The 23,016-nt window shown below is 40.3% G+C and overlaps 1 protein-coding gene across 3 annotated transcripts; it reads right to left on the bottom strand.

The window, feature by feature from the left end:
• Nucleotides 1-9,893: 9,893 nt before the first annotated feature.
• LOC122731060 (zinc finger protein OZF-like) lies at nt 9,894-20,079 on the bottom strand. Of its 3 annotated transcripts, none has more exons than XM_043970920.1 (4): nt 19,587-19,978; nt 17,418-17,507; nt 15,211-15,337; nt 9,894-11,834 (listed from the first exon to the last, which is right to left on the bottom strand). In XM_043970920.1, exons 1-4 carry the CDS (start codon nt 19,653-19,655, stop codon nt 10,531-10,533), a joined length of 1,590 nt encoding a protein of 529 aa, XP_043826855.1. In that variant the 5' UTR covers nt 19,656-19,978; the 3' UTR covers nt 9,894-10,530. The 3 variants fall into 3 exon arrangements, with proteins under 3 accessions (XP_043826855.1, XP_043827026.1, XP_043826940.1); XM_043971091.1 differs by lacking the exon at nt 19,587-19,978 and adding an exon at nt 19,985-20,079 and having other exon boundaries at nt 9,895-11,834; XM_043971005.1 differs by having other exon boundaries at nt 9,895-11,831.
• Between the last annotated feature and the right edge of the window lie 2,937 nt (nt 20,080-23,016).

The raw sequence follows: 23,016 nt of genomic DNA, 5'->3' as shown, positions 1-23,016 counted from the left end.
TTTTGCAACTGATTGGATATGTTGGGAGCCATAAAATGTGGTATCCAGAGCTGTGTGACCCTGAGCAAGTCACTTAACCCTCATTGCCCTGCCCCCCCCCAAAAGTGGTATCCAGTATAATGCTGAAATTCTAAACCTGAGTCTCTGAAGGGATGATGGTACCTTTGACACAAATGGGGAAATTGGAAAGAGGGGAAGGTTTAGAGGTAAAGATAATAAGTTCAGGTTTAGAAATGTTGAATTTAAGATATCTCAGTTTTAAATGCCCAATGAGGAATTAGTGACCTGTAACTGAAGCTGGGCCATTGGGGAAAGGAGGGAATATAAAATCAGATGAAAAGGGAAAAGCAGCTGCAAAAAGGTTTATGGAGGATGTGAGAAATCTGGAGAGCATTCCATTGCAATGCTGGATAGTGGTCCATTTCCAAGAGTAGGATATATTTGCAGGGGCAGCACCAAGGGAGTGCTCACCCAAACCAAAGCTCCCTGATATCTCCCTGTTTCAATCAACTCCCAAATTAATTCAATGAACTTCCATATCAATAAGCTCTGAGGGCTAAGAATCCCTTTTAAGTGAACTGGAAGAGACCTTAGAGATATCTAATTCAAGCCTTTCCTTTTACAGATTGAGAAAAAGATGTCATAGAGGGTAGCTAGGTGACGCAGTGGATAAAGCACCAGCCTTGGATTCAGGAAGACCTGAGTTCAAATGTGACCTCAGACACTTGACACTTACTAGCTGTGTGACCCTGGGCAAGTCACTTAACCTTCTTTGCCCCACAAAAAATATAATAATAATTATTATTAATAATAATAATACCTGCATCTTTACCTCTATAATTTCTGCGTTGTGGTAGATTTATTTTGGCAGCAGTAACCTACAGGAACTCAAAGAGGAGTTATTTCTCTCATAACAGCAGAAAATCATCCTATCAGTCTAAGGAGATAAGGTGGTATAGAGACAGTGTGTTGTTATTAAGTTTTCAGAGAGGACAAATGACATCATAGGGTGACATCTCGACTTGAGAGTAAACTGGATTTAAGTGAGGCAGAGTTTCACAAAGTCATCAGCCTCACTCACTCTTCCTGAGTCATCAAACCCCAGTGGCAGGACAAAAGGCAAGATGAATGGCACTGGATGACCTTGGCATCCTCATTTCTGACCGAGCTCTAAGTGCTCCACAGATCCTGCTTCAGCTGCCTTCATGGCCATTGAACTAATTGTTCTCTTCTGCCCATTCTACTGGGGAAGTCTTTACATGCTGGGCGTAGATATCCCCCTAATTCCCCAACACGTTTGAGCCATGTTAGTTCCCCTCAACTCGGTATAGCCCATCTGCTGAGGCAATTTTACCAGCATGTGGCTGCTGTGCATGCTACAGCTTCTTGGAGACACACGTGAGGGTTGGGTGGCAGGTGGACACCAAAGGTTGGATGAGCAGCCCTGAAAAGGGCTCAGCAAGCCCTCACACCAGAAGGGCTAGTCCTCCCTGAATACTCCACAAATCCCAGAAACAGCCTATTGAAAAGAACCCTTAGCTGGGAGTCAGAGGATCCTGAGTGTTGTTGCAATGGGAGAGTGGAAGTTAAAACACTTAGGAAGCTATAGAAGGATTACAGCAATATACGCTGTTATGGTGAAGTTATAAAGAAAATTCCACATTCATTACAACTATTAGTTCACAGGCTACAGGGTGAACTGATCAGTGGTAGTAGAAAAGAAGCTATGGGTGACTTTTTTTAAAAACAAATTTTGTACAGGTATGGTTTTTTGTTTGCTTTGCAGGGCAGTGAGGGTTAAATGACTTGCCCAAGGTCACATAGCTATTAAGTGTCAAGTGTCTGAGGCCCGATTTGAACTCAGGTCCTCCTGAATCCAGGACTGGTGCTTTATCCACTGTGCCACCTACCTGCCCTTATAGGTATGTTTTAACATGAGCAGAAATATCCCAATGACTACCCAACCTGAGGAGCAAGGTATGCATGTTCCTCTGAGTTAAGGAAAACCACTGAACAGAGTGACCGAAGATACTGTTTCTTGTTATCTCTCCATTTTGAGCACTTAGTAGGATGCCTGGCACTCAGTGTTTAACAGGTGTTTTGTTGAATGAAATTGCATGACACTTTCCACTTGTGGACAGTCAAATTTGGGGATTTCAAGGAACACGGACAAAACTGCACTAAAGTGGATTGTGCCACTGGTGGTCTACTCATTCACACAGTAAAAGGATGTAAGATATGTGGATCCTGGGCTTCATAGCTATTGGGCGCCCCCCCCCATTTAGCTTGGAAGTGAAATTGCACTTCTGCATAGCTGAATCCAGGCAGCCAGCCCAGCCCAGACAACTAATACTGGATAAAATACACACACATGGAACAGCTAGGTGGCACAGTAGATAAAGCACCAGCCCTGGATTCAGGAGGACCTGAGTTCAAATTTGGCCTCAGGCACTTGACACTTACTAGCTGTGTGACCCTGGGCAAGTCACTTAATGCTCATCACCCCGAAAACAAACAAGCAAACAAAACCCCAAAATAAATAAAATACACATACATAGGGGGCTATGAGGTTTTAAAACAATAAATCAATCAACGTTTATTAAGCATCTACTATGTGCCAGACACTTTGCTAAATGCTGGGGATACAAACCAAAACAAACCAAAACAAAAAAAAAACCCAGCAAAAGTCTCTGCCCTCAAGGAGCTCACAATCTAAAGTCTACAGTTGTAAAAAATAAAATAAAATAATAAAAAGAAGCACTGAATTCTCAAATACTGGATGGAGAAAACTCACCTTCTTTGGAGTACTCCAGCTTGAGTAGATCAAACAAATTAATTTAACCTAGAGGTTGGATGAATTCCTTTAGAATCTGGGGCTTTACTTGTGAATATTCGTATTTCACTATCTATAAGTCCTTTCTGCTCAGCTGGGTGAAAGAAGAATAACCTAATCTGCCTACATCAACACCTTTGTCATTTGTTTACAGAATGGTACAGAGTGTACCTTAACTTTAATAGGATGATACCAATATTGTCCTTTGCATTTTCTGTGGTCTTTTAACATTGTCTTTTCATCCATTGTTGTAATCATAATATATATTGACTCTTGGCTCAGCTTTCTTTACTCGACATCACTTTATCTCTATACTTTTTTTTTTGTACTTGCCATCACTTTATACAAGTCATCTCATATTTCTTTAAATTATTCACATCTAACGTGGTTAGTTGTGGAAATTTTTGACAAGGCCTACATCCTTAAGAGATGAAAATCCAGTGGTGACAGGCCAGAACTTACAGGTTGTATGGAACAATTGCCTCAGTTTACCCAAATAATTTGAGGAGACCACCAAGTCAAGCAGAGACAGATTTATTTCATTCTCATGAGAATAGGTGACCCCATGCAAGAGATAAAGAGCACACTGATGAGCTCATGAGTTGGGTTTTTATGGGAGTTTTGAGGGGGCAGTCCCCTCATGCACAGGATGAGCTCACAATCTAACATCCAATTCTGTCTCACCCAGTATGCGTGTTCAGCACATGATCATAGTGTGGATGCATGCTCAGCTAGGTCCGAGAGCTGGGGGGAAGGGGAGGGGGAAAGGGTGAAACCACTCTACCCACGTAAGGAGGGCGAAAGGGGGAAGAAGGGAGAGATGGTACCAGGATCTGGTACCAGGAGCTAGGGCTTAGGAATGCAAGAAGGAAGAGGTAGTATCAGGGTGGGTCTGCGCTAACAGGAGACAGCTCTCCTGCTTGACCACAGAGCAAGGGGGAGAGAGGTGTGTTCTAAACATCAGGATGGAATACAGACAGAATGATCTAACAATAACAGGGCCTGGGGGCTTTGGAATGGAAGCAGGGAGGGAGGGATGTGTACACCAAGTTCAGCAAAGCAAGATATATGATTACTACAATATTCTGTTATTCGCAATGGGATGAAACATGGACAGAATGATCTGGTAATAAGCTTCAGAGTCTAAACTGAATCAAGTCCATCAAAATTCCCACTCACAGGTGAATATAATAATGTTTTAACGCTTCACATTTTTTAAGTGATTGCTATGAGGGGGAAAAACCCCCCACTTTATTAAGATTGTCAGTAGAACAAAATTTGGAACCAACACAGTAGAAGCATTGTCCTTTACAAGAATGTTAACCTTTTCATTCTTTTAAAAGTTATAGTAGTGGGGCAGCTAGGTGGCACAGTGGATAGAGCACCGGCCTTGGAGTCAGGAGGACCTGAATTCAAATTCGGCCTCAGACATTTAACACTTACTAGCTGTGTGACCCTGGGCAAGTCACTTAACCCCAATTGCCTCACCAAAAAAAAAAGTTATAGTAGTAATTAAATTTTCCTTAATACACAAAATTTATTTCACACCTTTTCATCTCTCACTGGAAATTTTATTTTGTATTTCAGATACCATAGAGATGTAGGTTCGATTTAATTTAATTCAATAAACATTTTTTTCCAATTTTTAAAAAATAAACATTTATTAAACACCTACTATGTGCCAGGCAAGGCACTGTGCTAAGCCCTGGGGATACAAATAAGAAAAATTAAGACAGTCCCTGCCCCCAAGGTTAAATGCAAAGGACAATATCAGTATCATACTAGTAAATTTATTTATTTATTTTTAAAAGACTAATTTTATTTTTGTTTTTGTTTTAGTTTGGTTTGGTGGGGGTAATGAGGGTTAAGTGATTTGCCCAGGGTCACACAGCTAGTAAGTGTGAAGTATCTGAGGCTGGATTTGAATTCAGGTCCTCCTGAATCCAAGGCCAGTGCTTTATCCACTGCACTACCTAGCTGCCCCCCTTTCCCAACAATTTTTGCCAAATAGTGTGTTCTTATGCCAAAAATTTAAATCTTCATATTTGTCAAACACAAGGTTACTATAATCATTTACTGTTGTGTATTGAATGTCTACTCTGTTCCACTGATCCACCTTTATATTTCTTAGTCAGTACTAGATAGTTTTGATAATTACTGCCTTATAATATAATTTAACATCTGCAGGGGCAGCTAGGTGGCACAGTGGATGGAGCAATGGCCTTGGATTCAGAAGGACCTGAGTTCAAATCCAGCCTTAGACACTTGACACTTACTAGCTATGTGACCCTGGGCAAGTCACTTAACCCTCATTGCCCTGCAAAAAAAAAAAAATTAACATCTGCTACCACTAAGCATCCTTCCTTTAATTTTTTTCCATTTATAATTTTGATATTCTTGACCTTTTGTTCTTTCAAATGAATTTTGTTATTTTTTCTAGCTCAATAAAATAATTTTTTGGTAATTTAATTGAATAAGTAGATTCATTTAGGTAGAATTGTCATTTTTATTATATAGTCTCTGACCACCCATGAACATTTAATATTTCTCCAATTATTTAAATCTGACTTTATTTGTATAAAAAGTGTTTGCTAATTATATTCATGTAGTTCTTGGGTTTGTCTTGGTAGGTATATTCTCAGGTATTTTATACTGTTTACAGTTACTTTAAATGGGGTATCTCTTACTATCTTTTCTTGGTTTTCTTGGTTGATATATAGAAATGTAGATGATTTGTGTGGGTTTATTTTATATCTAAAAGATCTGTCTCCACCCAATCTTGAGTAGAACACAATGAGCTTCTCCACCCTAGATTAAATTCCAAGGTTGGATGGGCCTGACCAAAGTTGAGGAGAATCAATTTAATCTCACCAAGCAGGACTTTGGAGTGGGTGGGAGGTCAGAACTCTGAAGTAAGCAGGAAGAATCGAATCTCCCGAAGATATTGGTTATTAATAATGATTTCTCATATTGCTTATTCTGATTCCTTCCATTTCTTTTTCTTCTCTTATTGCTATTGCATCCTCATTTTACTCCCAATCTTATTGGGAAGGCTTCTAGTTCATCTCTTTTACAAATAATGCTTGCTGGGGCAGCTAGGTGGCGCAGTGGATAGAGCACCGGCCCTGGAGTCAGGAGGACCTGAGTTCAAATCCAGCCTCAGACACTTAACACTTACTAGCTGTGTGACCCTGAGCAAGTCACTTAACCCCAACTGCCTCACTAAAAAAAACAAAACAAAAAACAAATAATGCTTGCTTATGGTTTTAGGTAGATGCTTCTTATCATTTTAAGGAAAAATCCATTTATACCTATGCCTTCAAATGTTTTTCTAAAAAATAGGACTGAGTGTTGTATTTTATCAAAAGCTTTTCCTGCATGTATTGATGAAACAACATAACAACATGCCCAATCATATTATTTTTGTTACTTTTGTTGTTGATATAATCAATTATGTTAATAGTTTTCCTTATGTTAAACCATTCCTACATTCCTGGTATAAATCTCACTTCATCACCATATATAATCTTTGTGATTTATTGTTGTAATCTCCTGGCTAGTGATTTATTTAGCATTTTTTCATTCATATTCGATAATGAAATTGGTCTATCATTTTCTTTCTCTGTTTTTGTTCTTTTTGGTTTAGGTATCAGCACAATATTTGTTTCATGAAAGGAGTTGGTATGACTCCTTCTTTACCTATAATTCCAAATAATTTATTTAATATTGGAATTAGTTGATCTTTAAATGTTTGGTAGAATTTGCTTTTTAATCCATATGGTCCTGATGCTTTTTTTCTTAGGATGCTCATTATGTCTTTTTTTTTTTTTTTTGGTGAGGCAGTTGGGGTTAAGTGACTTGCCCAAGGTCACACAGCTAGTAAGTGTCAAGTGTCTGAGGCTGGATTTGAACTCAGGTACTCCTGAATCCAGGGCCAGTGCTCTATCCACTGCGCCATCTAGCTGCCCCTAGCTCATTATGTCTTGATCCATTTCTTTTTCTAAAATGAGTTTATTGGGCAGCTAGGTGGTGCAGTGGATAAAGCACCAGCCCTGGATTCAGGAGTATGTGAGTTCAAATCCAGCACTTGACACTTATTAGCTGTGTGCAAGTCACTTAACCCCCATTGGCCTGCAAAAAAAAAAATGAGTTTATTTTTTTCCTCTTTTGTTAATCTAGGCAGTTTATATTTTTGTAAATATTCTTACATTTCATGTAAATTGCTAAATTTATTGGCATATAATTGGGTAAAATAACTCCTAATAATTGCTTTGATTTCATCTTCATTAATGGTATATTCGCCCTTTTCATTTTTGATACTAGTAATTTGGTTTTCTTCTCTCTTTTTAAAAATAATATTAACCAATGGTTTAGCTATTGGTTTTTTTTCCATAAAAACAACTTCTACTTTTACTTATTCAATAGTTTTCTTACATTCCATTTTATTAATCTTACCTTTAATTTTTAGGGTTTCCAATTTGGTGCTTAATTGGGGATTTTAAATTTGTTCTTTTTCTAGTTTTTTAAAATTACATACATATTATCTTATTGATGTGAGCATTTAGAGATATGAATTTTCCTTTGATTACTGCTTTTGCTGTCTCTCGTAGTTTTTAGTATTGATGTAGGGATGAATTTAATTGACTGAATTGATTGTGAGACATCCCAAAGAATTGCAAGACTCAGTGACTCCGTTTCTAAGTTTTATTAAAAGACTGTGATGGCCACAGGTAGAACACCAAAAGAGAAACGTGTCTCGATTAGGGAGATGAAAATGGTTATATAGTGAAAAATGTAGGTTATTTCCTCATTATCTTAGTCTCCTCCTTGTGGGAGGTTCATATCCTATTTTGTAATTCTTGGGGTGCTAAGACATCCTGAAGTAGGTACCTTTCTCACTAGGGGTGTGGTGTGTTGTTGTTGTTGTTTTTTAGGGGTGTGTTTTGGGGGTTTAAATGTCATAAAGTGAACTTAAGGACACATTTGGTCTTTCTGAGCATGTTCATAAAACAAATTTAGATTTGTCATTCCCCAAGGGTATATCTGTTGAGGCTATCTCTTTACTTTAAGATTTGTTTTCTAGGTACAATTTCTGTTTCCTGTCATCTAGGAATGCCAAATTAAACATTCCAGTTATTAATGGCTATTTAGGGTCTCTGGCTTCTGTTTCCTTATGCTTCTGTTGATAGTGTTTGTTGATAAGGACTGGAACCCTCTGGTTACTGTACTGTTGATAAGAACTCAAGTCTTAGGTTATCTGTTAACCCTTCTGGCATTCTCCATCAGTATGTTGTTTCATCGGTATCATTCTCTTTAATAAAATTATTTGTTGTTTCTATGACTTGTTCTTTAACCCACTCATTCTTTAAGATTAGGTTATTTAGTCTCCAATTAATTTTTAATCTGTGTCTCCATGGTCCCTTATTAAATATATATATTTTTTGCCTTATGATCTAAAAAGGTTACATTTAATATTTCTGCATTTAACAAAAAAGTTTTTTATGTCCTAATATTGTAAGGGTACAATATAGCACCGAGAAAGAGGTATATTTCTTTCTATTTTCATTCAATTCTCTCCATACAACTAGCATATCTAACTAATCTAAGATTCTATTCATTTCTGTGACTTCTTCCTGATTTACTTAGTTGTTTGTTTATTTATTTAGATTTATCTAGTTCTGAGAAGGGAAGGATACCAAAATCCTAAATAAAATACTAGCCGGGAGACAACAATTATATTAAATTTCTGATGGTGAAGTATTTGACAGTGATAAAGACTTTGATGCCAGGTACTCTTTTCTGCCTCTTTAGTAGCTATGGCTACTGGGAAGATGGGGACTACAGGATCTGCAAAGACAGTTGAGCAACTGGGTTTCTATAGGGGCTACTCCCATGGATAATGGTCAAGGACATCAGACTGCAAACACAACATCCAGAGAAGAGTGACATATTGGTAAGTGGACTTAAATTCGTTGCCATAAGAGGCTCTTCTACTAAAGGAACTGGAGATGTTTAGCTCTTTGAATCTATGTTCTATTTCTTGTTTGTTATTTATCTGTTGATGGGTAACTTAGTCCAAAAGCATTTGTTAATGTTTTCCTAATCCCAAGGTACTAACCCTTTCCAATAGGTACTCTCTACTTCTATAATTTGGATTTGTATAAATCTTTTCCATCTAATTCAGTCCTAGTATGTTTTAGTTCAGATTCTGCCCCAACTTCTACTCTGTGGCAGGGTCCATGCATGAACAGTGCACAGAACGACCAACAGACCAAGTCTTGTCCTCCTGACACCAAGCCCCCAAGAGATAGCTTCACCCCCTAGCTCTATCTTATATATGCACATGTTCTGTTTTTCATGAGGATGCAAACTCCTAGAAGGCAGGGACTGTTTTCACTTATCTGTATCCCCAGTGCTTAGTATAATGTCTGGCATATAGTAAGTATTTAATAAATGCTTATTGATTGAATTGTAAAATTTGCTCTTTAACTTTCACAGTGCTTCCTAATATCTTTATTGCTCCAAGTAAATTAGCTATCTAATTGGCAATATTTAGAATGCCTAAGTGCCTTATTAGTTTGAAGAGGAAACTGAGATTTAGACACCTTTGGGACTGGACCAACACTGAAGTCTTGTTCTACATACACACAAATGCCTAAAAAGAGACCACTGATTGGGTACAATTTTTAAAAGTAACTGGTATTGTGATAGGAACCCAAATGAATCAACTTTAGGTGGGTTTGGGAAAGCTTCACATCATTTCTGTACTGAGTAACCATAAGTGAACCCTCCTATCACTACTAATAGGTAAAATGATGACCTCACTCACCAGCACTGATCTGATAATTCAAGCAAACTGCTTGGAGAAGGTATTTGGCACAGAACTACAGTACACAATGGCTCGACTGGCAAAGGCCAACAGTGAAAACAAATGAAAAGGCCAGTGGCTGGTGTTTCAGAGCAAACAAAGGCTCTTCTCAAAGCCTAAAGCTATGTTGGATATAGTAGCCTATAATTGTCCTAGGTGTAAACTGCTTATTTGTTCTTGCCAACTCAAAAGAGCTAATGGCACAGGAATAAATATGCAGAGACTCCAAGGCTATGAAAGCCACAAGTTAGTCAAACAAAAGAGCTTTATTGAGAATCTATTATATATAAACACACTGAGGAAGAGTTGGATGATACTAATGTGATTACAACAAGTAATATAACTTCAGCTCTACAAATAGAACTCACACCTAGCTTTTTTCCTTAAAAACAAAACAAAAAACCCTTTACATTTTAGCTAAGTTTTATGTTTTTGTGACTCTTAACTCTAATGAAGCACATGCTTGTTTGAGAAGAAGTGGTAATAAAAATGCAATCTTGGAAACAGCTTTAATTTATACAAAGGATAAAAGATATCTCCCATCCTTGGTAACTTTAGCACATTTTAATGCTGCTCATTTCAGAATAAAATTTAACATCTTGTCTTCTTATCACAAAATTTCACCTACCTAGTTTCATAAATACTTTTTTTCAAGCACTTCAAATAGTAAAACCATCACCAAAAAAACAAGCTAAAAAACTTAGACAAAAACAAAACTAAATGTGCATTTTTTTTCCCCTCCAGAGGACATAAGTCTTGTCAAAAATTGTTATGTGATGTGCATTAGTTTCCAAAGATGTTAAAGACAGCCAAAATATTGGAAATTGCCTTATAAGGTATATAAGTTCTCCCGTATATGGATCTTTCTGTGCCGACTGAGATGTGAGCTCCGACTAAAGTTCTTCCCACAGCTGGCACAATGATAAGGTTTCTCTCCGGTGTGGAGTCTCTGGTGAATATTGAAATCAGAATTTTTACAAAAACTTTTATCACACTCAGAACATTGATAACGTTTCTTTTCTGTGTGGTTTCTCTCATTAATAATAAGGTGAGAATTCAGCCTGAAACTTTTTTCATATTTGGGACATTTGTTAACGTTTTCTCTTGAGTGGAGTTTCTGGTGAGTAATAAAGTCTGATCTCCAACTGAAGTTTTCCCCGCACTTGTTACAGCAATATAGCTTCTCTTTCTCATGAATCTTTTGATGACGCACAAGCTCAGCACAGAAAGTGAAGCTTTTCCCACATTCATTACATTTGTGTAATTTCTCTCCCATATGGGTAATTTCATGTCGAGTAAGGTGTGAACTGCGGCGGAAAATTTTCCCACACTCAACACACTTATAAGGTTTTTCTCCTGTATGGGTTCTCTTATGAGTAATAAGGTTTGATCTCTGACTGAAGCTTCTTCCACATTCTAAACACTTGAAGGGTCTCTCTCCAGTATGGATGCGCTGATGAGTGGTAAGGTCTGAGTTCCGACGGAAATTTCTCTCACACAAGAGACATTTGTAGGGCTTCCCACCTGTGTGCACTTTCTGATGATGCAAAATTTGGAAGTTCCAAGTGAAGCTTTCCCCACATTGGTCACATTTATAGGGCTTCTCTCTCGTGTGGATGGTCTCATGTCGGATAAGATGTGCACTTCGACGAAAAGTTTTCCCACAGTGAGTACACTGGTGTGGCTTTTCAGCCAGGTGAATTTTCTCATGAGTAGAAAGGGTAGATCTTTGAGTAAAACTCTTCCCACAATAAGCACATTCATAAGGCTTTTCTCCTGTGTGGATTCTCTGATGTGAAATAAGTCGAGAGCTCTTAGTGAAGTTTTTGCCACATTCATAACATCTATAGGTTGCTCCTCCACCCAGCTCTGGGAGGTAAATTTCCCTTTCAGAAAGTATTATGTTTTCTATGCACTGAGATAATTCTCTTAATGAAGAAGGATTTTCAATGGTAACTGAAAGGTTTATAAGTCTCTTTTCTTGGGATAAACCTAGTCTTCTCCCTTCAGGCCTTCTTGGTTTATCAATAGCTACATTTTCCAGCTCAGAAATCAGAGTTGCAGATACTTCTAGTGGTACTATACTCTCTATATTCTCTTGTTGTAGAGGCTCCTCTTTGTTTCCATCTTCTGCTAAGACAAAGACAGAAATTCCAGGTATAATTATTTCCCTGGCTGAAGAAAGTGGAAGCTTCAAATTATAAGACTGAAAAACCATTTGATAGTTCAATCCAAGATGTAAATAATATATAATTAATGTAAATAAATCCAAGAAGCAAGGATAAAGGGTAAAAATTCATGACATTAACATTTTTCTTCTTTCTGGACTAAGGCTGACAGATTAATTTAAGAGAAATCTGAAGAAAAATGTGTAGTGAAAAGAATGTTACTCTGAAGAAAAATGTGTGGTGAAAAGAATTTTAATGGCCATATGGCTGAAGGTATCCATCAAGAGGATGGTCCTGCCTGGTCCTGCCCCTCCTTTCAATCGGGAGGATGGCTAAGTGATCCAGAAAAAAAGGCTGCTGTTTTTCCTTTCTAGGGGAAGATAACTTAAAATTCCTTGGCTGTCATTCCCAGGATTTTAACACTATTTTTTATTATGTCTTGCCTAATCTCAAACAAGATAGGTTTACTTCTCTTATTTGATCTTTATTTATGAAATAAAACTAGTTAACACTTTCCTCTTTTTTTTTTTTTGGTGAGACAATTGTGGTTAAGTGACTTGCCCAGGGTCACACAGCTAGTAAGTGTCAAGTGTCTGAGGCCGGATCTGAACTCAGATCCTCCTGACTCCAGGGCCGATGCTCTATCCACTGAACCACCTAGTTGCCCCTAACACTTTCCTCTTAATAAAAACAAACACATACACACACTCAACAAGAAGAAGAAGAAGAAAGAAAAGAATTTTCAATCAAAAGAGCTACTATCAAGTCTTAACAATACCTGTGAGTTTATAGGAATGTACTGAAGAGCCTCAGTGGCCTATGAGCTCAACAAAGCTTTTGGGGTAAATTAAAATTATATCTTGTTCTGGCCCCTCAGCATCTCACTTCTAGACAATATAGTAAGTTTATAAGTAGCCAGTATAAAGTTACAAAAGCAAGAAGTAAGATTGCAAAAAGGAACTGAGGAGTCATGTAGAGCCCACCCCCAAAGATCAAAGGAAAATAATTTGCAAACTGTATCATAAATTAACCAAAAATCTGAAAATATGCTAAATCAGGGAAACTATCTAGCCTTGGGATCAGGGCCTTTTGATTCTATGATATGTAAATCTCAGATAAGTTCCAGACATCCATAGATCAGTAGAGCATTCCAGACCAGCAGAACACCAAATGGTGCTGAGATGACAGATATATCTTAACTTTAAAGTTTTACTGACAATTTGGAGATGACTTGGATATATTAATGTGCAAAGTGGCACAGATAAGAGGTAGTCTATTTCCTCTACCAAAACCCTATAAAAATGAAGACCCCAAATTTCCATTTTCCCCTACTCCAAATATTCTTCCATCTCCATCAGTTCCATGCTGCCAAGTGCTCCCAACTCTAATCCACAGTTATGGAATTATCTGTACCTCTGTATCTCTCCCCTCCCCATGATGCCTGCTTTCCTCCATCCACCTATCCTCATCCCCGTACCATCTGCCTTTGTACCCTGGCTCTTTCGCTGCTAGTCTCTGTACTTTTTGTGCCTGTTTGCCCCTGCACCTTCTGTGCTTTATTAGTATGACTGCAGACTCTCTTCCCGCTGCCATTGTGGTCTTTCTCAGAGAGTACCCAAAGAACTGGATGTGCCTGCCCACATTTCATAATTCTGTAAATTGATTAGCAGTTCATGAAGAACTTGACTAATACAGGAGAAGAAAACAGGAAACATTCCACTAATAGTCTTGACTGAACCAAGGGAATTTGCTAAAAAAAATTAACTGCCCCCTCACTTCTTAGTAACTCTTCATTTTTAATCACTAAAATTCTAATATGGAACTGAGAAGTATATAAGGAAAAGAAACCTCCATAAATGATAGTAGTTTCTTCCTTTTTAAAGAAAAGGAATTGGGGCAGCTAGGTGGCGCAGTGGATAGAGCACCGGCCCCAGATTCAGGAGGACCTGAGTTCAAATCCGGCCTCTGACACTTGACACTTATTAGCTGTGTGACCCTGGGCAAGTCACTTAACCCTCATTGCCTCACCAAAAAAAAAAAAAAAAAGGAAATGAAAAGGAATCAACCAAAATCAAATTTTGCCAACTAGTACAGCATCTACTATAATGCCTTGAACGTTGTTGCCACTTTTTTTTTTTCGGTGGGGCAATGAGGGTTAAGTGACTTGCCCAGGGTCACACAGCTAATAAGTGTCAAGTGTCAGAGGCCGGAATTGAACTCAGGTCCTCCTGAATCCGGGGCCGGTGCTCTATCCACTGTGCCACCTAGCTGTCCCGCCACTCGCTAATAAATATCTGCAACAGTTCCACTAAAACAACACATTAGCAATGTAAAGGTGTGGAATCTGTCCTCTTTCAGGAAAGGGGAGGAACCTTGAGGTTAAAGCCCCATCATCAAACATAAGAAGAGCTACTAGCCACATGATGGTGACTGATTTTTCTGTTACCACTGAAAAACATTAAGGAAAAAATGGGCTGAAATTGCAGTGGAAGGAAGAGGTTTGCCAAAATGAAGAACTTGTTGACTGTCTTACTATGTGGCATTGCTCTCATTTTGCCAGGTTTTTCTTAGACTAATCTCTCTGCTTCAACACAGTAGGCAAACAAATTAAATATCTGAAAGGCTGTTAAAAACAACACAGTTCCTTGTCATTTTTTATTGCAAATGAAAATGGCATAAGAAAAAACAAACTCAGAACAGAATAAAATATTTATATTAGCCATAAGAAAATATTTCCTAGCTGTTAAGAGCTATTAAACACTAAAACAAGTTACTGAAGAAGGTTATAAAATAGCTTTCCCTGGAAATCAGGATAAAAATGTTTTTATCCAAGACAAAATCTTCTTTGGAGGCAAAAGGTTGAAATAGAGAAATTCTAAACATGTTTTAGCTATGATTCTAAAATAAAATACTAAATATACATATAAACAAGTCAAGAATATAAGACGTTAGATATTCAGCTTGTTTACCCCATGGAAATATTAGCTTTATCTCTTCAGGCAAGTATGGAGAGAAAAGAGTACATATTCTTTTTAGTTTTTTTGTTTTTTGTGGGTTTTTTTGCGGGGCAATTGGGGTTAAGTGACTTGCCCAGGGTCACACAGCTAGTAAGTGTTAAGTGTCTGAGGTTGAATTTGAACTCAGGTCCTCCTAAATCCAGGGCCAGTGCTCTATCCACTGCACCACCTAGCTGCCCCGCATATTCTTTTAAAAAACAAACTATTTGAAGGCCACTTAAAGGGAGAAGCTATTTCTAGAATAAGGTCAGAACGGTAAAAGCACTGAAACAAAAGGAAAGAAATGGAAAGAAGGGGGTGAGAAAATCACTTTCAAATCTTTACCCAGTGGTAGCTCATCCATGAAACTGTTTTGCTTGATATCTGAGCTGAGTTCCTTCTGAATGGGGTGCAGATTAACACACTCCTCTTGGGAGAAATACACATCGAGATCCTCAACGACCACCAGTTCCTGAAACCATGTGTAAGAATTTATTGTCATTTGGGGGACCCCATGTTTGGCTAAGATTAGAAAGCCCTGGGCTCTCAGGGTTTTTCTCTGTATGAGCTGGGCTGGCACCCCTCCCCCTCCACTCCAGCAGCTGAGCTAAGAAGCCCCTTGGACTTCAGAGCCTTCCAGGTGGCTGCCTAGCTGGATGGCTGCAGAAAGTCCCAGCTCCCTCCGCCCAGAGGGGATATGCCCAGGAGATACCAGGCTTGCCCAGGCCACCCGGGCATGCCACAGGGGGCACAGCCCCTCGACCCCCCAGGCACAGCCCTAGGGCTGCCTACGAATTAATTAGCTTGGTGTGCCTGGATGTGGTCAGCCCGAGTTTCAGGGGAGAGAAGGTTTTTATAGCATGGGGGGTAGAGACGTAAAAAGTTGGTCAGTAGGAGGAGTGAAGAGGAAGCTATGGGAGGACTGAGAAAGGAGATGCAGGGAGATGACAGGGAGAAAGGGGGGTGTGACAGAGGGGGAGTGGAGAAGGAAAGAGCGGCAGTTGCAGGGGGTGAAGAAGGAGCTACGGGAGGACTGAGAAGGGAGGACTGAGAAAGGAGACGGCTCAGGTGGCAGCTACAGAGCAAGCAGTGAGAGGGGTGTAAGAGCAGGTGGTCATAGCAACAGCTAGACACACCCACAGGGGAGAGACAAGGGAGGAGATTTCACAGCAGCAGGGATGAAGTTAAATGCAGTCAGGTCGTATTGTCCTATTTTTCTTTATCCTTATCTCTAAGTTTATTCTTAACAACAAACCCTGTTTTTGCTTTAATTGAAAGGAGGTTTTAAAATCTTGTTTCTTGTTAGTCTGGGAGAAGCAGTGGGGAAAGGGGCAGGCCCTTACAGGTTGGGTCCTCATCCAGGGCTTAACGAACCTGGGGGATTTTTTAAACCCCCAGGCAGATAGGAGTTTACAGATTGGGTTAGGCAGCTAATAGCCTACAGATAGGTTGGCAGCTAGCAGCCTTCAGATGCCAAGCCAGCTAAGGCAGTTATAAAATTTTACAGAATGTCGACCACAAAGGGATTTACGGGCCAGTTATAATTTTTCAGATAGCCTATAGTTATAATTTTTCAGATTGGCCAGCCAGCCAAGATGTTACAGATTAGAAAGTAGTTAATTTTTTTTTACACATGCAAGACCCTTATTCAGCACTTTATGATAAATTCTAAAAGGATGGAAGGAAATCATATGGAGGCAAAATATAAAAGAATTTAAGGAAATAAAAGATGGGAGGCAAAGGGAACAACACAGAAATCAGTCAAGATCTCCTTAGATAAATGATTTAGGGAAGTTTCTTTAAAAATTTTTTAAATCCCCTTAATTTACAAATATGTCCTTTCCTCTTCAGAAGGCAAACCCTTATAGGTCTTTCTGCATTTTTCATATTTGTCATTTCTGATATCCCATTACATTAATGTACAATTTATTTGTTTCTCAAACAATGGCCATATTTTTTATTTCCAGTTCTTTGCTGACACAAAAAATGCTACTATAAATATTCTGGTGTAACTGGGATATTTGTTTATACCTTTCACCTCCTTGAAGTATTATGCCTAGCAGTAGGATTTCTGAGTCAAAATGCATGGACATTTTCATCATTTCCACAGCATAATTTGAAACTGCTGTCCAAAATCTTTGGACCTCTTCACAAATCCACATATGCATATATTTGTCTTTCCACAAGCTCTGCAACAATGACCTATTCCCTACTTCTGTCATCTTAGTCAATGTGCTGAGTGTGATGTGAAACCTCTGAGTTGTTTTGCACGACTCTTATTAGTGATTTGGAATGATATTTTATATGGTTATTAACACTTTGTAATTCTTTTGGTAATTATTTGTTCATATCCTTGGCCCACTTATCCAGTGAGGAATGGGTTATATGTTTGTGTTAGGTACCTACATATCTTGGATATCAGACAGCAGTCTTTTTCATCAGAAAAACTGGAAAGTGAATTTTCAGTATATGTGGGTAGACAAGGCTTTGTGGGAAAAGAGAAAGGAGGAAGCAAAGAAGCCTTAGATAGTACAAGAGAAATCATAACTCACCTGGGATTCCACTGCACAAAGAGCCACCACCATTTCCCGGTCTTCTGTTGGCTCTTGAATGCCCTTCACTAACAAGGTGGGAATCCCCAACTATAGGAAGAGAAAGAAGTCATAAGAGGTTACTACTCATAATCCTGGGGATTACGTGTCCTCAGGACTGTAGTAGGAAGAACCCGAATATGAAAATGACTGTACAATAGCTCATTTGCAAAGAGAGCACCTGGGTGAAGAATATCCAGTCATTTCAGCACCAAAGAAAGCCTCTTCATCCTGCTCTCATCCTAACAACAGTAAGCTCATAGGTAGCTTTAACTCTTACTGTTCCATACCAGAAAAATACTTTTTTTTTTTTTTAAGAGAACAGGAACGGATCCTCAGCAACTCTTGCCTAGACTGTTACGATAGCCTCCTACTTGTTCTCCCTTATTCAGTACATCCTTAAGAGCTAGAAGTCCTGCTGACTATTAAGAAACAGGCTAAGGGGCAGCTAGGTGGCACAGTGGATAGAGCACCGGCCCTGGAGTCAGGAGTACCTGAGTTCAAATCCGGCCTCAGACACTTAACACTTACTAGCTGTGTGACCCTGGGCAAGTCACTTAACCCCAATTGCCTCACTAAAAAAAAAAAAAAAGAAGAAACAGGCTACACGTTAAGGGGCTCTAGAAGCTCCAGGAGCTCCTTATTGCCTTTAGAATAAAATACAAACCCACTGTTGTGGTTTGTCCTTAATTCTCGAAGAGGACCCTGACATCAGGGAGGTGATGTCACGACTCGCAATGAACTGGATTTAAGTGAAGCAGGGCTGTACAAAGCCAGCCTCATTCCTCCAGTCATCTGGGTCCAGTGGCAAGATATAGAACGGGACAAGCGGAGATGGCTCCCACAAAAACAACAACAACAAACAAAAAACCCTACCCACCACTTTTTAGCATTTAAAACCCTTCACGATCTGTTTCTAACCTTCTTTTCCAGACTCACTGCATATATTCTCTGTTACTGCAAAACTGTCCAGTAATGCAATTCCTCCTGACTTCTGCCTCCTTAGAATCCCTAGCTTTTCAAAACTGAGAGCAAGTGCTACCATCTTCTTCTACAGGAAGTCATTCCTGATCATCAAGTCGTTAGTGCCTTTCCTCTGGTCAAATTACTTTTTATACATTTGATACTGATAAAGCTGTGTAAATATGCCCTCTCACTGCCCCTGATGCTTGAGAGCAAGTACTGTTTGGGTTTTGTGTTTGTAAACCGAAGACCCAACACAGTTCCTGTCACACATTAGACTGCTAATAAATGCTGGTTGAATAAAGTTATATCCCTTACACATGCCCACTCATGTAGCCTGAAAACTCTGCCAGGTTAGTAATAATGGGTAACATTTATGTAGCCATTGTTACCTGCCAGGCACTGTGTTAAGTACTTTACAATTATTACCTCCTTTGATCCCCACAACCCTCCTCCAATCTAGGTGTTATCCCCATTTTAGAGATGAGAAAATGAGGCAATCGCAGGTTAGCTGACAAGTCAGCTATGTAGGTGCTATTGCCATCCCCGCTTTACAGAAGAGGAAACTGAGGCAGGGGTTAGGTGACTTGCCCAGGGTCACAAGCCTACAGTGTTCGAGGCCACATTTAAATTCGGGTCTTGGGGGCAGCTAGATGGCACAGTGGATACAGCACTGGCCCTGGAGTCAGGAGGACCTGAGTTCAAATCCGGCCTCAGACACTTAACACTGTAATTAGCTGTATGACCCTGGGCAAGTCAGTTAACCCCAACTGCCTCACTAAAAAAAAAAAATTTTAATTCGGGTCTTGACTCTAGGTCCAGCTCTCTATCCTCTTCACCAACTAGCTGCCCCCTGGAACTGGAACCCTGGAACACTGGGTCCAGAGAGTAAGAGAAGTCAGTGTTCCTCAGTCCCTTGCCCTTCTTGGCTAGGTACTACAGCACTCAAATGACTACCGTATAGAATGAAACATATAGTACTCTGAAGAACTGTCCAAGATCAAACGGCCAGGGCGTCGAGGGTTGCTCTAGAACCCAGATCTTCCAGACTCCAATACCGCTTCCCTGCTGCCTCTCAACACTGGAGCTGGTCAAGCTAAAGTTAACAGAGGTTTTTGCGCCCCCCCCCCACCCCCCCACCCCCCCCCCCCGGCCACGCACACGGACCTGCCGGCCTCGCCCTTCCATCTCTTTTCTGCCACTGGGTCCCCCTCCTTCCTTAGATGCCCCGGGCATATCCGCGTGTTCGGGGTGGGGGGTGTCCCGGCCCCAACCCACGCTTTAGCTTTTATACCCCCTTTTTTGCTCAGACGCAGGGATGGTCTTTCATTCCTTTCTCTGTCCCTCCAGGGTGGGGAGGAGGAAGGGTAGGTGAACGGCCAGTTCCTCCAAACACTGAGGGGGGAAACTGAGGCAGAGGACGCTGGGCGTGCCGCACCTCCATGACCCGATACCCAGGCCTGCACCTGCTCGACGTACAGGTCCAGAGCCAGGCGAGACCGGCCCCCACTGAGCCTGGACGGCCAGTGTAAAACCCAATTCCCCGCTCCCCACCCGCTGCTCACCGCCCGTGGGAGCCTGTAGAAAGCGGTCGGCAGCCGCCCTGGGTTCTAGGGGGACCGAGCCCACGGAAACGGAAGCAGCTGTTATTAGAAGGCAGGAGACTACGTACCTGGACTACAAATCCCAGGATGCACCACATTTCACCCCCCCCCCACACACACACACATACACACACACATTCCCCTTCCCCAGCTCCACCCCTAGGCCTTCTGCAGTCTGGGTGTGCTTACTGTACGGTCCCCTCCCTTAGGCGAGAAGTGAGTTCTACCTGGGGCGGGGGTCGGACCACCCTCTCTCGTGACCTTCCAACCTTCTTCAAAAATTGGAAGCCAAAAAGAAAGGGGAAGTGGGGTAAAAAGATTAATGAGAGGCAGCTAGGTGGCGAAGTGTATAGAACACAGGCCCTGGAGTCAGGAGTACCTGAGTTCAAATCTAGCCTCAGACACTTAACACTTAGTAGCTGTGTGACCCTGGGCAAGTCACTTAACCCCAATTGCCTCACTAAAAAAAAAAAAAAAAGATCAATGAGAGGAGGATTTCTGGACCTGGCTTTTGCCTGGCGAGTAAGTCCTTGGACTGGATGCTTGGAATATTTTATTCCCTGAATTGTTGGTCGCCTCTTACCACAGTACTTACGGGAGATATAAAAACGAATAAGATTTCTGTTATGAATTGCTAGTCATAAAACACAAATCCAGCCATGTGACACACATTTCCTTTATGAAATAAATCTTCCATGGCTGCCTATTGCCCTTTTGATAAAATTCAGTCTCCTCAGCTTGGTGTTTAAGACCCTGTACAAATTGGCTCCCACCTACCTTTCTAGGTTTATTTCATGTGTGCCCTGTTACACGCTCCTTATCAAATCGGTTAGTTTAGCTGCCTCTCCTATAAGACCCTCATCTCCCCTCATGTGGTCCCCATATCTGAAATGTACTCCCCTCTTTTATACCTCAAAGAATCACTAGCTTCATTCAAAGGATATATAGCTCTTATACACGTTATCTTGAAATTGCTGTGTATATTTTGTGTTTGCTTGCCGACACATAGTACCTCTCATGTGCACATCAAAATTATTCCAGGGTCCTTGAAACAACTTTGTTCAAGGGTCCCTGCACATTAATAGAAGCTAGTGGTGCAATGGATAGAGCTTTGGGCATGGGGTCAGGAAGACCTGTCTTCAAATCCAGCTATATGACCTTGGGGGAATCACTTAAACTCCATTTGCCTCAGTTTTTTCAGCTATAAAATTGGGATAGCACCTACCTTGAAGAGTTTTGGATAACACTGTTTTAGTTGCATCAATATCGCTTGATATTTCAATGCTTCCTGAATGGAAATAACCACTGAAAAGAATTTGGTCTAATTATACACATGGACAAAATTAGTGGAGGAAGAATGCCTTTTATCTAGCGGATAATTAACAATTAAATGGACAATATCTGAAGATCTTAAACATTGCTAATGGATGATGAACTGCATTCAGGAGGAGCTAGGTTATTATATGTCTTTATCATAATCCTAAACTTGTCTTTTTTTTTAGTAAGGCAATTGGGGTTAAGTGACTTGCCCAGGGTCACACAGCTAGTAAGTGTTAAGTGTCTGAGGCCGGATTTGAACTGAGGTACTCCTGAATCCAGGGCCGGTGCTCTATCCACTGCGCCATCTAGCTGCCCCTAAACTTGTCTTTTAAAAAGGGCCTAACATTCTACTGCTGTTACTACGTCTGTTCCTGCTATTCCTGGTAAGAGAATTGAAACCAAGTATTGGGGGGAAGGGGAAGAGGTATTCTGGAGAAGTACCTTTCAGGTACTTCAGAAATAAATAACAAAGGGATTAGGAGGCTTTGAGTGAAACTGGACTTGAAATATACCAGGAGGAAAGATGAGCTGGTGATGCAGCAAGAATGTGCTCCAACAGCATTCTTTTTTTTTTTGCGGGGCAATGGGGGTTAAGTGACTTGCTCAGGGTCACACAGCTAGTATGTATCAAGTGTCTGAGGCTGGATTTGAACTCAGGTCCTCCTGAATCCAACAGCATTCTTATGATGTCCAGAGGAAGCAAGCTCCCAGAATGGTGGGTGAACCCTGGGGTAAACTGTGAGCATAGCGTGGATAAGGATAATAGAGTGGGAAATATCTGCATCCTTGAGATCACAGACCTATTTCAAGTATTTGAAATTACTAGCTATGGTAATATACACCTATAGTATATCCCCTCACCTCCACTCCCCAGTAGATCTTATATATAGTAAAACCTCCTTATTTTACTTTTAAAAAATTTGGGGGAGGCAATAGGAGTTCAGTGACTTCCCCAGGGTCATATAGCTAGTAAGCATCTGAGGTAAAATTTGAACTCAGGGCCTCCTGACTACAGGATCAGTGCTCTATCCACTGAACTACCTAGCTGCCCTTAACCCCTTTATTTTACAAATGAGGTGGCTGAGGCCCAAGGAGATTAATTGGCTTGCCCAAGGCAATTCATTTAATGTATATTATTCATGACATAGCTGGGGTGTTCATTGATGCCAAATCCAATGCTCATTCCTTTCACTAAATCACTGGGAATTCAAAAAGACAGAAATCACTATGGCTTGGGAGTCATCAGGGAAAGCTTTATGTAATGGACAGGATTAGATGACTGAGTCCTTTTATACCCATTGATGCTTTATATGGAATATAGGCTGCAATATTTATGGACAGAACCTGGAATAAATTTTAGTCCCATAAAAGATTTAGGGCAGTAGTTTTTGCTCAACAAAGTGAATACTGGTTAATGATGAAATTGATTACCATTTGGGATGTAGAGAGCAAAATGTCTCCAGTTCTCATGAGCTGGAGAACCCAAGTTTTAATCTTTAGGCTGGTTGAGGCAAAGCTTTTCAAATATCCTAGTAAGCTGTGACACACATTTCTTATGGTAGAAGGAAAAGGTAGAGAGAGGGATATGAAGGATATAAGATACTGAAGAACAAGTAGATGAAGGAACACTACTGGGAAATGCAGTCAAGGTTAATAGTCAACTGAAAGTCAAC

Source organism: Dromiciops gliroides, chromosome 1 (assembly GCF_019393635.1).
Source record: "Dromiciops gliroides isolate mDroGli1 chromosome 1, mDroGli1.pri, whole genome shotgun sequence".
Taxonomy (NCBI): domain Eukaryota; kingdom Metazoa; phylum Chordata; class Mammalia; order Microbiotheria; family Microbiotheriidae; genus Dromiciops; species Dromiciops gliroides.
This window is presented reverse-complemented; position numbering and strand designations above follow the sequence as displayed.